Source organism: Astatotilapia calliptera, chromosome 12 (genome assembly GCF_964374335.1).
Source record: "Astatotilapia calliptera chromosome 12, fAstCal68.1, whole genome shotgun sequence".
In the NCBI taxonomy this organism is placed as follows: domain Eukaryota; kingdom Metazoa; phylum Chordata; class Actinopteri; order Cichliformes; family Cichlidae; genus Astatotilapia; species Astatotilapia calliptera.
In genome coordinates, this window is record NC_137433.1 from 27,167,978 (window position 1) to 27,185,777 (window position 17,800).

General features: G+C 41.3%; 2 protein-coding genes across 4 annotated transcripts; one reads left to right on the top strand and one right to left on the bottom strand.

Annotated features, from left to right (window-relative positions):
• Nucleotides 1–443: 443 nt before the first annotated feature.
• ark2cb (arkadia (RNF111) C-terminal like ring finger ubiquitin ligase 2Cb) lies at nucleotides 444–9,601 on the bottom strand. 3 transcript variants are annotated; one of them, XM_026186598.2, is made up of 8 exons: nucleotides 9,387–9,601; nucleotides 5,425–5,755; nucleotides 5,125–5,253; nucleotides 4,316–4,445; nucleotides 4,028–4,132; nucleotides 3,595–3,690; nucleotides 2,964–3,067; nucleotides 444–1,005 (listed from the first exon to the last, which is right to left on the bottom strand). In XM_026186598.2, exons 1-8 carry the CDS (start codon nucleotides 9,445–9,447, stop codon nucleotides 888–890), a joined length of 1,074 nt encoding a protein of 357 aa, XP_026042383.1. In that variant the 5' UTR covers nucleotides 9,448–9,601; the 3' UTR covers nucleotides 444–887. The 3 variants fall into 3 exon arrangements, with proteins under 3 accessions (XP_026042383.1, XP_026042382.1, XP_026042384.1); XM_026186597.2 differs by having other exon boundaries at nucleotides 5,125–5,256; XM_026186599.2 differs by lacking the exon at nucleotides 9,387–9,601 and adding an exon at nucleotides 5,879–6,017 and having other exon boundaries at nucleotides 5,125–5,256.
• A 1,446-nt stretch (nucleotides 9,602–11,047) lies between these two features.
• On the top strand, nucleotides 11,048–15,012 carry LOC113033154 (ATP synthase F(1) complex subunit alpha, mitochondrial-like). Its single transcript, XM_026186594.2, has 11 exons — nucleotides 11,048–11,205; nucleotides 11,670–11,745; nucleotides 12,196–12,365; nucleotides 12,545–12,718; nucleotides 13,126–13,292; nucleotides 13,398–13,698; nucleotides 13,806–14,030; nucleotides 14,124–14,231; nucleotides 14,348–14,492; nucleotides 14,578–14,728; nucleotides 14,811–15,012. Exons 1-11 carry the CDS (start codon nucleotides 11,146–11,148, stop codon nucleotides 14,887–14,889), a joined length of 1,656 nt encoding a protein of 551 aa, XP_026042379.1. The 5' UTR covers nucleotides 11,048–11,145; the 3' UTR covers nucleotides 14,890–15,012.
• Nucleotides 15,013–17,800: the final 2,788 nt, after the last annotated feature.

The window sequence follows — 17,800 nt, forward strand, 5'->3', positions numbered from 1 at the left end:
TAGATTATAGAGGCCCGACTACGACACTACACAGATCACTGGAAGCCATGCCTGCAGTTAGCGTTTTTAGCATCAACTCTGATGGCATCTACTAACTGTAAATCCAAAACCATGTTAGACAAGAAAGAGGGATTTTTGGCCTTTTTACATGACTAGCTCTTTCTCTGGTTGCCTACGATTAAACACACTGAATATTCTTACTGTTAGAGCTGTATTCACCCTCTCTGTAGGTTTTATTTTTCACAAACATATTTCTCAAAAGGCTTTTGCTTGCTACACAACACTGTTACTCTGTAAATACTTATTCAGTACTATACTCCATTACACCACAAGCGTTCAGCTACAAGAGTTCACACCAAACAACCTCATGCTAATCATTTGATAATGTTCTGTACAGATGTGCTGAGGGCTTGGGCAGAGTGCAGCTTCAAGGATTTTTCACAGGCCTGGGGAGAGGGATGGGGCAAAGGGTTTGGTTATAGTGGCAGAGAAATGGCCTTGATACACCACACTGAGCTGGGGAGGTTGGTCGTCAGAGTACCCTTTCTCTTGGCGGCTGTATGGAGAAATGTACACAATCTGACAGAACTGTGTGAAGCCTCAGCACATCTGTCCATACACGTCCACTCCTACCTTTAACATCCAGCCAAGTCCATTAAACCGAACCTCAGTCCAGGCGCCTATCTGTGCATCAACCCCCCCGTCCCTCGTTGCGTTGTAGGTGAGTGTGCTTTGTTGATCCCTCTGTCACAGCTGTCTCAGAAGGCAGGCTCGTTGAGTGATGCAGAGGGGAAGAGGGGTGTTTGGCAGAGCCTCTCCCCCTGGAGGGAGGGCAATGGAAAATTAACAAGACCAAGATCCATAGCTGCAGAAGTCAACAGGAGCTATCAACTGTCGGGGGTCAGCTGAGTCTCAATGTCCACTCTGCAGATGGGGCATTTCCTGCTGGTGGCCAACCACTGGTCCACACACGCCTGGTGGAAGAGATGCATGCAGGGTAATCTCCTGAGGAGACAGGAGAGACAAGGTCAGGAATTTAAAACAAGCGTAAAAGCGTCCTTCCAAAATGTCAAGCTGTGTAATAATCCCAGAGGTTTACGGTATAAGTGGCTGATTGATCACCAAATCTAGACAAAAGTCATTTTTCCTGGAAAAAAGAACATTCACAGAAATGTTGATTGCACACCACTGCTTTCTATTTTACAACCACAACATAATCAGCACGTCTTGAGAAGATGTTAAAGAGCAATTGCAGTGAAAGTTTTTTCACAGTGTGCCAATTACTTGCTTTTAAAGTAAGTGATTACACTGCAAGATTATTTACATACAAAATCTGAATTTCCTAATGTTTTCTAATGCATTTACTTATGCAGCTGAATGAAGTTGTTTTTTTTTCATCTGTCTACAACAGCTGTTAAAGTTAAATTTGATATTTCACTAATTGTTAAAGAAAAAATACCAAAAAACACAGAGCTGCTGCTTCGTCAAGGTGAGAATTTGCTGTTTTTCTTCACCAATGAGTGAAAGTAACTAAAGCTTTTTGACAATACAAGCACACCATTTTCTCAAATAACAAAAACAAAACTATAAATGGACATTTGTATGATTTTTTTTCCTCTTTACACCTTTTTTTACACTCTTAGGTTGAATAATATTTAATATTAAACATTTAAAGGTGGTTTCCTGCTTGATGTGAACCCAGAAGTGACAACAAGCTTCATCCTTCAGCTCAACTAACAGCTGGATAAAACAACTGTTGTTGCTCTGCTTTGTTACACAAACTTCACGGTCTTTAAGGCTTCCACATGCGTATGATTCATAGGTCTGTCATACCCAGGAATCCATTTGTATCCAGAATAAATCCAGCCATTGGACTATGATTCACGTTTGACATCTGAAAGCAGCTCACATTTGACTTTCATATGTGGGGGGAATAAGCTTAAAATGAACGTTGTACGTCATAAGGAGGAATTCTGTGTTTGAGGTACAATAATGATATATTTACTGTAGGTGTTCCCTCATATCAAATCACCCGATATGTATTTTAGGACCACACGTGCCAAGATTTGCTTGTGTCATAAATAATGGAGGATTTTCAACATAAACCAGAGCAAACGTAACACAATCAAGCTGAGATGTTGGGTGTACGCTTTATTTGAATAGAATTAAAGTCTACTACCATATCACAGCTCCATCCCTCCCTTAAATGCAGAAGATTCTGTTTATTCTTGCCTCTTTTCCGCCTATTCAGTGGGTAAAATAATATGCTCTGTCACTTCTGAACACATCACAACACCGGACACACATCAAAAGATTTTGCGAGAAGCTAATGCTGCCCGCGGGGAGGGTTTTTAAGATGAGGTGCTGGGAGAAATCCAGTGATGGGATTTTAAGACATGAAGCTTTTTAACTTAGGTGGCAGAACCAGTTTAGGGTTTAGAAATGCTTAGATCCTGTGTCTTTATATCCAGTTTATGGGAAAGAAATGTGGTTAAGGATAAATTAGTAAATTAACCTCTGAGGACTAATCATCCTGAAAAGCATTTACCCTGACAGGCTTTGGGAGAAATTGTTTTTTAGAGGGGTAACTAAACCCAGTTGTCTGTGAGGGTAATGCAATTAGTTTTGTAGGTATTAATATAGTCATGAACCCAAGTTAAGGGACACATTTAAGTTTAGTTAGGAGATGAGCAAAGTAATTCAGATTCCTCCTGAGGGGGACATGAATGTGTAAATTGAAATTCAATGCAATGCATCCAAATCCACAAATCAACCTCAACCTGCTGTTACAGGCACTAATCATCTAACTGAACCACAGTGGTACATTCACTGAATGACAAACAGACTGATAATGCGATACTATTTCAGGATGTGAGAAACAAATACATCCTTCTAGGAAAAAAAGCGCTTTTATGCGCAGCCTACATCAACATCTGCATAACCAACCAAAGAAAAAGCAGTACCTGACATCCTCGCCATCCTCCAGCATCGACAGACATATGGTGCATTTTTCATCGGTGTCAAGCTCCTCATCATCCAGACACATCTTCAGGTCCTGTGGTATTCTCTGCACAGAAAACCACACAAGAGCAAACACACTTTAATTACTGAAGTGTGCAGTGTTTATGCCACAGGGGTCTCTGAGTCAGCTCAGGCAGAATAAAAAAAAGTCTTTGAATTATACTTCCCAGAAAAAAATAGACATCAAGATGGAAATGACTCAATTACTCCTGCTCACTCAAAATGTACCAAATAATCTTGCATTCTGAGTATTTGGGTCATATTTGGCATAGACGTTTCTTTAAATTCATTCCACATACATATCTGCAGACAGCTAGATGAGTCATCCAGCGCCTTGAACTGTGAACACTGCAGCCCTGTCTCACTAATCTGGCAACGGAAATTAGTTTGACCTTTGAACTACAGTGACAGACGTGACCTTCATTCCACTCTCGTCTTTGCTCTTTGATCCTTTCAACCTGCTGCTGCCTTTCGCTATCCCTTTCTTTCGCATCTTCAGTTCTTCCCCTTTACCGTACCACATCAAAAAGGTATATTTAATCCAGCAAGGAGCTAAAGAGTCTCCAGCCCTACCTTTTTGTACTTGTGGGGGAAAGTGAATCTCTCAATGGTGGTTTGGACCGCTCCACGGTTTACGCTGCCCAGTCTGTCCTCCAGCTGCAGAAGCTCCTATGAAAAAAAATCCCAGTTGCCTTTAAAGGAAGGACCTTTCTGTATTTTGCCACTAAAATAACAGAAATAAATATGCACAATAAAAAGATATTAAAGTGTGTAATGTAATCAAATCGGTGCCTTAAGGAACAGGACACCTTGCTTGAAATGAAAACAAATGACATGAGATTAAAGGCAGCTGGACCATTTAAAGCATCTGGAGCCCTGGGTAATTGGAAATAAGAAAATCAGCTACCACTCAAGCCTATCCAGAGATTGGTCACAGAGAAAACAATGATAAATTAGTGTAGACTGGTGCGTCTGCTGAGGAGAGCGAGGAAATAGGCGCACAAACCTCATAGCTCTCTCTAACTGCAGATGCGTGGCGGGAGGGGTTGAGACTCTGCAGAGCCAGCAAGTGCAACTGGGGATATGGGTAGTTTCTGATCTCATGGACAACCTAGGAGATGACAGATAAAAGAAGCTAGCGTCAGCTTTGCAGCAGAAATCAGAAAGAACAATAGGGACACGGGTCATCCCCGGTTGCTGGGTGTTGAGATTAATCTCAGAAACCAGGAGAAGAGTCGCCGTGAGTTCATCGAGATGAACATGATTGATCGTATGGAGGCAGAGGGGAGCTCACCACTTGCGTTGAGGCATTGTTTCTAGGGAAGTGGTGCATCCTAGGAGAGGTCAAGTAGTGCTGATAGTGCTGCGGCAGCGGGTGGATGTGATACTGGTGGGGGGGAAGCCCAGCGTCCACACTTAGATCCCTGGACAGAAACGGAAAAAACAAATCAGCCAGTGGAACACTGCGAGGTCTCTGGAACACTGAGCTTCGATAACAGCAGACTTGTGTACTTCTGTAGCTGCTCAATGGGTAAATCTTTTAAACGGTGAGATTGTAATATGATTTTTAAAAATATATATATATCCCCATACCAGGTCAGATACAGCAAATTTGATTACATGAAAATTGGTTATCATGCAAGCAAATGTGTGAGAGTTGATATTATAAAAGTAATCAATACACATGGACCAGCAGAAGGTAAGTGGACAAATGGCTGTAGCACACATAGCTAAAATTAAGCGATGAGCTACTTAAATAAATACATTATGAAGAAGTTTGGGAACTTCTTGATTTTTTGGGTCATTATTTTGTGTTTGTTTTTTTGGTCTTTATAATTTGTACTCTGTGATTTCACTCAAGACTCCCATTGACAAGAGTGCTACAACAGCAATTTATTTGCTTTCAACTCTTCATCTTGAACTCATTCATTCAAATCTAAAATGTGTCTGTAACTGACATTTATCTTAAATGGTCTAAAGATGAGCTGGTAAAAAATGCTTTCACATTACGAAATAAGGTGTCTGTTGATGTTTCCTCTAAAAAAAAATAGCTTTTTGCATCTGTGGCGCTGCATGTGTCGTTGAGAGAGATGCACTGCTTACCAGTCTGTGCCCTCAGCCAGGTAGCGGGGCTGCTGAACCACAGGCTGCGGAGGGACATGGAGGGGGGGAGCAAACTCATAGCCGGGTCGCAGCCTGTGGGGTTGGTGAGGAACTCTCTCTGGGGTCCGTCTACTAAGACAAATAACTAAGCATTTGAAAACATCCTGGAAAATAAGAGTTTATCATTTAAATTTAAAATGTCACTGCACAACTCCAGTAGTTACCAACGAGGTGCTTAAACTAAATATTTTGCCTTTTCCTCTCTATTTTTTTTTTTGTACCATAAAGCTGTGTGGATACCTGGAGGGTGGCAGGATGTGTCGGTGCTGGGCCTCGAGGATCTGCTGCTGGAGGAGGTATTGCTGGTGTAATGCCTGAGGTAGGAAGGGAGGGGCAGGGATGTCCTGGAACTGGGGAGCGGGCAAAGGGTTGAGGGGCGAGTGGAGCGGAGGGCCGTGTTGGTGGCTGGGCGGGGCCAGGTGGGGGTTAATGCCTGACTGTGGCTGCCCTGGGTGGGGCATGGGGAAGTCCATGGGCAGCGGGGCCTGAGGACCTAACTGGAAGTGCCGGCAAGAGGTAGCATGGCTGTGCTGCTGCTGCTGTTGTTGCTGTTGCCGGTTGAAATGGGATCCTGTGGAGTATAAGGAGAAGTTGTCAGGTACCTGAGGGGGGAAATTAGATGGAATTAATAGTAGGTGAAATGTGGTGTCACTGTGTGTGAGATATAGCATGTTAATGAAGCCCTACCTCTTACCTAGGGTGAAAAATACTTCTGTGGGGGTGGGAAAATGATGGTTACCACAAGTACCATGAGAATGAAAACCATTTTTGGTGCTCCACACAAAGCGCAAGCGTTCATTTCTTTAAATGCATTTCCAGCCCCTGGATCGACTCCTCGTCTTCACAGACAAAGGAACTGGATCAGAACAGAAGAACCGTACCCCTATACAGATATCGACGTAGCTCAGTTCTTGTAAATTCTGCAGCTGACAGCAGGTCAGTGCACTCAGAAGTAAACCATTATTACCTCACTGCCTGTAAGAAATACATTAAACTGTTTCTCTGCCAAGTCTCTATCTACACAACTGTAAAGAACAACCTGTTCCATATAAAAAAATTAAACTAGACATTAAATTCACATTATAAATGTGCTCTACTGAAATCAGCTGTCTCTCTGTGTTATACACTTCCAGTAAAGCTCTGCTATTCTTCTCCCATATGAACATTCAGGAGTTGACAGGAAATAGCTTGAATGCTTTTTTTAACTCTCTCCAACCACAGCTATTTGGCAACTGCAGCGAACAGACTGCTGTCGAGACTTGACAAGGAGTGGAAAATAAAGACATAGGCTAGCTTGTGCTGTGTTGCAATATGGTTTTAATACCCTGGTTAAGCTTAAGGAGACCTTTTTGTATCATAGTGGGACTGAGAATAATTAAATTTAGCTTTGATCAGATTTTGGGGGGAGGGGATCTCTGCCAGAGGGAACCACAGTTATGCTCTGCCATGTCTGACTTTTAAACAGTTTCTTATAGAAGTGCAAAAGACAAGACTACTTTGCTCGTAAACACTTGATTTCTCCAAAAAAATAAATAAATAATAATTTATGAAGAAAAAGGCAAAGTCTACATTGCATTTACTCGGAGCACGCTTGAAAATTGCAGTTTGAATTTTAAATACAGGAAAGACAAGCAGTGTAGCTTTCCAGATTTCGCATTTCAGCTTGACAGTTTGTCAGCGTAGCCGAGCAAACAAGATATGACCTTGCTGCCGTGGGTCAAAGGCTCAGAGTCTAGACTGCAAGTAGCACACTGCGTTTTCAAGCGTCTCAGTGAGAACGATCACCATGAATGACAGCAGATAGACTCATTCAGGGCCCTGCGATGAAGTAAGCGTGGAAATCGTCTATCTTTGTCACAGCAGGAGAGGAGGTGGGTAGGTGGGTTGGTGGGGACAGGGGTGGAGGGAGGGGAAGGAGGGGGGGAGCAGATAGGGGACAAGGGAGAGGGAGGACAATAAATGGAAATCAGCAAGAAGCACACTGAAGGTTAGGAAAAACACTATATTCTTTATTGAAAAATATTAGTATTTGTGGAATTTGTGTTTTCTTTCTTGTTTGTTTGTAATAATAGTATAACTCCATGCAACAAAAATAAACAACATACACTGAAGGCAAGGCCCACCATGCTCCATATAGGGTTAAAAAGAACAAAAGCGGCATCCAATGAGCAGACGTGTTGGCTACAGCACATGATTTCAGTACAGCAGGGTACATCTTTTCTACAGAAAGATTACATTGGATTTTTCACTAGTCAAATGTAGAAAAAACATAAACAAAAAATTATGAATCATAAATGTGACCATGCATTGAAAGTACTATTACCAGAACAAAAGGTAAAGAGAAACCACAACCAAACAATAAAGACGTTATTACTAATAGAGGATCTCTTTAGCAGTGCAGGAAAAATAGGCATCCCTGTGAAATGGATAGCATTTTGGTCTTATGTTAGTGGGGTAAATTGAGAAGTGATGAACCACCAGTGAGCATGTTTTCCTACTTAAACGTTTAGAGTTTCAGATGCCTGTAAAAGGGCAAAACAGGCCCTGACAATTCAGTGTGATTCAAAGCTTGAAATTTGCAAAAAGGGAACAAAAGGATTACACAAAAAAAATGGAGACAGTTATGGCAGGTTGTTGTGTGGAGGTGCAGTGTACCTTCAGTCATTTCAAGTGACATCGCCACTGATTTAAATGTTACGTTTTTAACAGTAAAAAATGGCATGCGCGTGGTCCCAATTTGCATGCTTTAATTTATTTATTTGTTGTTGTTTTTTCAATCGCAGGTCACTTTAATCATGTACATTGCACCTTGTGTGAAGAGAAGAAAAAGATGAGCCAAATTCTGGTGTTCAACAATGCAGTGCAGTATTTGAGATCATGCAAAATGTATCCACTTTACAGGAATTTACAGCATGTTGTCTATCAAGACTGGATGGGAGGTACACAATGACATTCAACTGATCTAGAAAAGAGCTAAAAATGTTTACTCAGTGCTACAGCAATTTGACAGAAAAAAAGACCAAAAAAAAGGTGCTCTGTCCTAGGTGTTAGATATTGTTTTAGTCTGTTTAACATGGAAAGTCTATGGCTGAGTACATCTTGGGAAAGGGGGGGGTGCTTTTTTTAATACCAATGTCGTCTTCTGATGGAAAGAGGAAATGAAGAAGGGATTCACAATACAGCTAAATGCAGAGAACAGGCAGAGGCCACGCCACACCACACAGCAGCAGATGATCATTAGCTACACAATGGGGGGGGACGACAAAGATCTGATAAATGCAGAATGTAGAGCCAGCCTCCATACTATGAAACAGGGAAATAAGAACAGAAATAAAAGCACAATGAAAATCACTGATGCCACTGTTGTGAAATTAATGTTGCACTGTAGCTTTATCATTGTTTAACTGATACCCCACACTCGATTCTTTTTCTTTTTGCAATTCGGCAGCTTCAAACAAACAGCTGCTGAATTGCCAATTAGCAAATGAGAGAAAAGGGCGACGGATACACTGATAGCCCGGAATTAAAGGCTCCCGGTCGACTGGCCACTTATCGATTAGCACACTGGCCAATTGAGAGGGGTAATAATTGTAATAACTACTGGAATCACGGTGGAAAAAACGGCGAGCGTTAGCAGAAGCAGATGATCTTCAAATGACATCATCCGTGCACAGATAAGCTGACTGGCTGGACAGGCTACGTCTATTTTGCGGTATTTTTCTTTACAGCACAAACACGGTAGTTTCGAGGAAACGTTGAATATTTTTCTTAAAACCTCACAAATAAAAATGCACCGCACGTTAATAAAGACGTCTTTTTATGTAGGAATGTGTTTCTTTTTCTTTTTTTTACATGAGGCATTTTGGCCGCATGTCGCGTGCATGTGCAAGCCTTTGTGAGAAATGTTTCAAGAAATAGTCTGAGCCCAAGAAGCCAGTTAGCTTATCTGTAGCAACGAAGTTAATTTTTAATTCGCTGTATTTGCACCTAGCAAACCTTATAATTCGGTGCCTTATATTAATCTGCGACGGATGCGAATATAAAGCGTTATCGCGTCGGCAAGCAATTTGACCATTAATTTCATGCTAGCTAACGGGAGCTAACCCAACGGCGGAGCTCGAGCTAGCTAGCCCAACAGCTGCAGTGAATATTAAGATAAACAGGGCACATGTTTTGGATCGATATGAATATTAATACCGTACCTCTGTTTCTTACTGAGCCGAATACAGGAAGAACCAGATATCCGACATGCACTAACACCATCCTGGGATCCTTATTTTATGATTCCGCTGGGTTATTTGGAGATATACAGTGGTAGTAGCCCATGCGGATCTACATTCAGGCGGCTGGTTGTTGCTGGCTGGCTGGCTTGGCTAAACACTACAGGCGAACCAAACCAAATGACTGTCTGACTCGCCTGGTTGTCGTTGACAAAAGCAGACATGTCATTTGTTCTACGGAGCAAAAGAGGGCGATGTTGCAGCGCTACATGCCAAAGCTGCAGCTATCTCTGGGTTAACCTATCCGACCTTGCAAAGTTAATCTTTATAGAAACAATGTAAACACATTAACAGGCTTAAAAACGCAAACGGCACATTGAAGTAACTTGTAGTCTTGACTTTAAATAATGAAATCTTCACTTAAGGACCACTGTTGTTTATTAATGTATGTCCGCAACATTAGCAGACTCACTGGAAACCCATTTGAAAGAAATGGTAGAATATACATATAAAAATAAACGCATTAGAGGCAAAGATGTCCTGGCTAGATGCGCTAAGGCCTACATTTCCCATGATTCAACGCAATTGCTCTTTTCTTAAGCATTCGCAGAGAGTAGGAAATAATCAAAAATATGATTTCCCTGTTAGCAAAAAAAAAAAATCACACTAAGGTACCCTCAACTCGGAAAAGCAAGTTAATAGATAAGATAAATAAGTACGTATAAGAATGTTATCGCGTGCACTTCAATATACTCACTGGCCGATTTGTTTGGTTTTGTTTAGTTCCCTGTTAATGTAAATAATCAGCCAATCACATGGCACCAGCTCAAGGCACTGACCTGCTGAAGTTCAAATAGAGCATCAGAATGGGGGAGAAAGCGAATATAAGTGACTGTGAAAGCGGCGTGGTTGCTGGTACCAGATGAGTTGGTATGAGCATTTTACAAACTGCAGACGTTATGGGATGCCTTGTTGATTTTAGAGGCCAGGGGACTATGTTCTGGCTGCTTTGAGATTATAGGAAGGCAACAGTAACTCACATAACCTCTTTTAGAACCAAACTTGGAGAATAGAAGTTCTTCTGATGGCTGTTATCAACAGGAGCTTTCATTGTACTCAAATGGTCTCCACATTCACCAGATCTAACTCCACTAGAACACTTTTGGGATGTGGTAGAACCAAAGATCAACTAAAGTAAAGCATTATCTACTATTATACTGGGAACTGCTTTTGACTGGTTGTTTAAAGGCATTAAATTAAAAGAGAGGATTATCTTCACATGCATCGAAAATATATATGCATATAAATGCACTAAATTCAGAACAGCAATGTACCAAATCCCAGTCTGTTTTGTTAGTTGTGCCTTGCTGTTATGCTTTATATTTCTCTTGTTTTTTATACGTCCCTCTTACTTGTTTATATTTCTCCTGTTTACTATTTATTCCTGCTGTCTACTATTTATATTTTATGTTGGCACAGTTGGTGCAAAGCACCCACAGTTGTACATCTTTTTTTTTCTTTTTGCCATTTTCATTTAAGTTAAGTTGGTTTGCACAAAATAACGTTTTTATTTTGTGTAACGTATAATTTCCGCGTCAGTAGGGGGCACCGATGAGTATTAAAGTGGGAACCAGGACCAGAGTCGCATTAATAGAAGAAGAGTTCATTCAGCCATTACATTCACTCACAGGCAGGTCGGAGCTGCTAACAGTTGAGGACAGGTCATTAGCAACCCGAGAAAATGCTATCCGTTAGAGTTGCAGCAGCTTTGGCCAGAACCCTGCCTAGAAGGGCTGGATTCGTAAGTACTTTAACCAAGCAAGTTGCATTTATTAAGAATATTGCAGTAAGTTTATTTAATATCCGTGCGAGCATTTATGGGCGTGAAGGGTAACGTTAATGCCGCAGGCCGCTAGCTAACCTGTCACCGGCTTACGAATACCCTTCTAATAAGTCCTAGTTAATAATCGATGCTAAAAGTCTTGAAATTGGATGTTTAATCGTGTTTTTTTTTAATGTTGCCCTTGTGAAGTGACTGATTTCGTCCTGTAGCACTAAATGTAGCACTCAAGCTAATGCTAGCTGTCAGCTAACAGCTCATTCAGCCACGCTTTGAAGGTCAGAAAGCCTGACAGCGCAACTCCTCTCCGCTGCACAAACTTACATTTGCCTCACTGCAAGAAGCGCAGTTGTAATCCTTATTTAAATGTCTCTTAACTTTCATTTGCGCTCAACTTTTAATTAAGTGCTTGTTATTGAATCCAGGTGTCAAAGACTATTCCGGCCGCCTGCGTTGGGGTCAACCACCTCCACACACACAGACCATGGCTGCAGAAGACAGGTGAGAAAGTCAAAAACAACAGACCAGAAACTTCATCCTGTACAATGCAGGGCATCTCATAAAGGCGACTTATTAAAATAATTGGTTCTGCTATGCCGGTGAAACTGCTGTGTAATCCCTGTGTGTACGTCTAAGAACACCTTATCTTAGAAAAGGCATCATCAGTGTTTGGTGTTTGAGACCCACATAACTCTTCATTCTAATTATGTCATTTAGAAATTTAAACCATGCATATTTTCATTCTTTGGTTTTGTTTTTGTTTGTTTTTTTGGTAAAAGCACATTGAGGTAACAAAATTAATCCTTTTTGCAGCATAAAACCATGAAGGTTTCACAACTGTTTCTCAACTGTTCCTCTACTTCTAAGTGTTTCAATAGATTATTGGGGAAAGCTTTTCCAGTCATTTTAACATCCAGTTGTATTTATTTTTTGACATTTTGTCTTTCACAGGCACAGCCGAGGTGTCCTCCATCCTGGAGGAGAAGATCCTGGGAGCTGACACCTCTGCAGACCTGGAGGAGACAGGGCGTGTGCTGTCTATTGGTGACGGTATTGCCAGAGTGTATGGACTGAGGAATGTCCAGGCAGAAGAGATGGTGGAATTTTCCTCTGGCCTGAAAGTAAGTCCAAAGGCACAAGGTTTCTCTCCAACCTGCATATCTTTTATATATAAAAATGGTTAAAGAGGAGCGCACCGTGGGTTTGTCTTGTTGAACAAAATTGTGAAACTAAAAAATGCTAACAGTTTCAATTCAGTGATGTTATGTTTTTTCAAGAAACCATATTTATTATCCTCCAGGGCATGTCTCTGAACTTGGAGCCTGACAACGTTGGTGTTGTGGTGTTCGGTAATGACAAGCTGATCAAGGAGGGCGACATCGTGAAGAGGACCGGTGCCATTGTGGATGTTCCTGTGGGAGAGGAGCTGCTTGGCCGTGTAGTGGATGCTCTGGGAAATGCCATCGATGGGAAGGTAATTTAAAAACCTTTAAAAAATAATTTTTTGTTTTGGATTGTGACATTCAAGTTGATTAACTAGGGCCTTTTTAAAGAACTCATCACCAGACATTATCTTGTAGAGCAGCTAGATTACCTATTAATCAGCAAAATTGCCAGTTTAAGTTTTCATAAATGACCTTGTCTCTCATTAGCAAGCATCCACGAGTTATTTGGACCAGTGACGAAATCTTGCCTGTTTTTTTTTTTTGGGGGGGGGGGGGGGTTTGTTTGGTTCTTTTTGTTTTTCTACCTATTCATGACTAGTTCAGTAATTAAATGGCAGTCATCGCAACATGACTTTTATTTCCCACCATTATAGTACTTGCAACCATTTTGATGTTGAAGTTTGCCTTAAATTGACATTCTCTCTCACTCTCTCAGGGTCCTTTGGGCTCCAAGGTCCGTAGGCGTGTGGGTCTGAAGGCCCCAGGTATCATCCCCCGTATCTCTGTGAGGGAGCCCATGCAGACTGGAATCAAGGCTGTGGACAGTCTGGTGCCCATTGGCAGAGGCCAGCGTGAGCTGATCATTGGTGACAGACAGACTGGGTAATTATCAAAATTCACAGATGGTTTTTAACAGTGGTTTGGTCTTGATAGGAGAGCTGTAGATGAGTGGAATATTTTTTTTAAGTTCAATATTCCACATTCCAGCAAAACTGCCATTGCCATCGACACAATCATCAACCAGAAACGCTTCAATGACGGAACTGATGAGAAGAAGAAGCTGTACTGCATCTATGTTGCCATTGGACAGAAGAGGTCTACTGTGGCTCAGCTGGTGAAGAGGCTGACTGATGCCGATGCCATGAAGTACACAATCGTGGTCTCTGCCACTGCCTCTGATGCTGCTCCGCTGCAGTACCTGGCTCCATACTCTGGCTGCTCCATGGGAGAGTACTTCAGAGACAACGGCAAGCATGCCCTGATCATCTATGATGATCTGTCCAAACAGGTGAGGATTTGCAGATGAATCTGCAAACTTTATTCATCACTAAAGTTTAGCATGTTGTGCAAATGTCACTATTATTCTCAAATTGAATAATTTTCTTTCTCCCACAGGCTGTTGCCTACCGTCAGATGTCCCTGCTGCTCCGCCGTCCCCCTGGTCGTGAGGCCTACCCAGGTGACGTGTTCTACCTGCACTCCCGTCTGCTGGAGAGAGCTGCCAAGATGAACGACAATTTCGGTGGTGGCTCCCTCACCGCCCTGCCTGTCATTGAGACTCAGGCCGGTGACGTGTCCGCCTACATCCCCACCAACGTCATTTCCATCACAGACGGACAGGTTTGTTTGAAAAGTGTTCGGAGCTGATGTTTATCTGTTCATGTTTTGTATTGCACCTCTGACTTCTCCATGTCGTCCCCCCCCCCCCTTTAGATCTTCCTGGAGACTGAGCTGTTCTACAAGGGTATCCGCCCAGCTATCAATGTGGGTCTGTCTGTGTCCAGAGTAGGCTCTGCTGCCCAGACTAGAGCCATGAAGCAGGTAACATCTGGCTGACCTCCTTTTTAAATGTATTCAAGAATAAGAATTGCATATAATTCAGCCGCAGGGCTAAAATCTTAGGTTCTCTCTCATTTCATATTTTCCTAACTTTATAGGTGGCTGGTACCATGAAGCTGGAGTTGGCCCAGTACCGTGAGGTGGCTGCCTTCGCCCAGTTCGGCTCTGACTTGGATGCTGCCACCCAGCAGCTCCTTAACAGGGGTGTCAGACTCACTGAACTGCTGAAGCAGGGCCAGTACTGTGAGTTACTATTATTATTTTTATTTCTCTAGAAATCCTCAGGGTATTGTACAGTGCAACTAACTGTCTTTAATGGTTCTTCCAGCTCCCATGGCCATTGAGGAGCAGGTAGCAGTCATCTATGCTGGTGTCAGGGGTCACCTGGACAAGATGGAGCCAAGCAAGATCACAAAATTCGAGAAGGCTTTCTTGCAACACATTTTGAGCCAGCACCAGGACCTGCTTTCCAACATCAAGTAAGAAGAAAAACAAATCTGTATGTTTGAGCCTTTAAAAACCAAAATTGTTCAATCTGATCTCATCCGTTTTTCGTTTCAGGGCTGATGGCAAGATCTCAGAAGCATCAGATGCTAAACTGAAGCAGATTGTACTGAACTTCCTGTCCAGTTTTGAGTAATAGCACTTCGATTGATCTTCAGTGAGCTAACTGTCTGTGTCCCCATTCTGCTTATATATGTGAACACACTGAAGGCCAAAACCTCCATGTACAGATTTGTCCAAATAAAATTTTACAACCCTGCGGTGGTGTAAAACTCTTCTGATTGTTTGGTCAGTTTGGAGTTCAAGTTGGTTCCCTCTAAACAGTTTTCAGTTTGACGAGAACAAAAGCAAACATGTTTTGAATAGATCTATTTAAATATATCGAAATGGAGAGGGTGATACTGCACATAATGAATTCATGAATGCTGTTTACTGTAAGTCGTTCTTAATAGGAGCATCATATTAAAAGGGGCTGATAAATGAGTATAGATTGACTTAAATGATTTTCTCTGCTGGTTTCAGAACTTGGAGGGAAATGTAAGCCCAGTTTCTCAACTGTAGGGGGAAAATGCTTAAATAAATTCAGTGACGCTGTCATGAATCAGATCCCTGAGTACTGTCTTATGTTGAGAGATTGAAGAGACAATGTTTGTCTGCCTGGCTTAAATCAATACTGCATTTTTTACAGCTCAACGTGTATTTATGCAGTTTTTAAATCTCAACAAATGACTACTTAAAGGAGCTGCAACAACAAAATGTCTCATTGTGTATTGACTTATTCTTTGAAATGAAAGTTCCTCACAAAAGGCAGTGCCTTCTAGCTATGCTTTTTCTTAACAAGCTATGTCAGTGGGAGAAATGAAAAGTGGTAAATCTACATAGGTTTCTCTTCATGTCCAGCAGGTGGCCATAAAATCTTAAATACTGCTGCTAATGAGGCTAAGAGGTGGTTTACCACTAGATCTTAGCTGTTGGCATTGTTGACCTGGAGTACAAAAGAATTGTTAGAAATTACAAGATCATTGTTTATGATGTAAATTAAAACAAATGCAATGATTCGTGTATCTCATAAACCAAATTTTATTCACTGTAAAATATGAAACAAGTGTTTAAACTAACACATTACTAACACATCTGAAGAAAGTTGGGACACAAGGCTGAAAAAGTAAGTGAAGTAGAAGGAACATTTCACAGCTAATTAGGTTAACTGTTAGCAGGTCAGTACTACCTAGTGTAATACCCAGTATTATTGGGTATTTTAAAAAAAGCATCTTAGAGAGGAAGAGTGAAGACTTTTACTATCTCATCATTTACAATTACATCATTTAATATCATCAAAGGGCTCTGAGAATATGGAGAAATCTATGTAGGCAATGGACAAGTTCAAAAATCAGTGTTGGATGTCTGTGACCTTCAGGTGCTCAGACAGAACTGCATTAAAAAGCCATGATTCTGTCATGGAAATCACTGCATGGGCTCAGGAATCCTTCAAGAACTCAGTGTTTTTGAACACAGTTCTCCATGCCATCCACAAATGCAGGTTAAAGGTCTTCTGTACAAAGAAGTACCCATATTTGAACATCCAGAACACCACCATTTTTTCTGGGCCAAAGCCTATTTAAAATGGACTGAGGCAAACTGGAAAACTGATCAGGTGGAAAAAAATAAAATAAAATTCATTTTGGAAAACATGGACACCACATCTAAACTGAAGCAACGAGTCACCATCCAGCTTATCAACTTTCCAAAAAACCTGCATCTCTGATGGTATCAGAGTGACCAGATATCCCTATTTATGTGTTAAAAAACAATTCAGTAAGATATGCCGTTTTAATTGTTAAGTTAGATATGGACAACTCTCAGCACTGTCCCACACAATTAGTGCTTTCCCCAATCGATGCTGAAAACTATGTACAGGTAGAGCAATATATGGACCCATCCAGATGATGTTGTTTTATTTGCATCTTTTACCAAGACAATGCTAAACTGCATACTCTAGCAGCAGGGCTTCACTGTAGAACTGTAGGCAGGCTTAACAGGCTAAACTGGTCTGCCTGCAGTCCCAGTATGTTATCAGTTGACAACATGTGATGCAGCATGAAACAAAAATATGACAAAGAACCCAGGACTGTTGAGCAGCTAGAATCCTGTGTCACACAGGAATGGGACAGCTTTCCTCTCCCAAAAGTCCAGCAGCTGGTCTTCTAAGTTTCCAGACATTTCTGGACTGTTGTTAAAAGAAGAGGTGATGCTATGAAGGGTAAACACAGTCCTGTCGCAACTTTTTTGAGACATGTTGCTGCCATCAAATTCAAAGTGGCCTTATTTTTCCTTTAAAATGTTACATTTTCTCAGTTTAAACATTTTTCTAGGTTCTATTGCAAATAAAATATGGGTTTATGATCCTCGAAAATCATTGCATTCTGTTTTTTATTTACATTTTATACAGCGTGCCACCATTTCTGGAAGTGAGTTAAATTTTGCAGCTGATCGGAAAGTTAAAAAGTGCTAACGTGAATACAAACTACCGCATACCATTTCTCATTCATAGATGTCTTTCCTGACATACCACTGCAAATCTACTGCTGATAAGCTGCCTTTTTCTCTTCCTCTCCTGAGCGGCTGTGTTTCTCTTCCACACTTCTCTGTTTGTCTCTTCTTATTAAACAGGAACAACATTGGACAAAAAGTACATTTTTTGCAATTAAGAACTTTGTTCTCTTTTGGTTACCACATCAAGAACCAAAGTTTATCACAACGTTGGCTCTCATTATTCCTTCATTTTCTGTAGTTTTTTTTTCTTAGCTTGTTTTTTTTCTTATCCACATAAATAAATTCTCCTGAATTTTTTAACTTACATAACATCATCTTTTTTTCACTGACCGCTCTTAAAAAGTTGCCATTTCACATTGTGCTCTGAGTCACTTGTTCCTCCAACAGCATCACTGCCTGGCAAGATATAGTGAGACATGTGACAGAGAGTGAATGGAGATGCTTTCAATAAGCGCTATTGTTGATGTCAGTGTGACAAGAGAGATTAGGGTGAC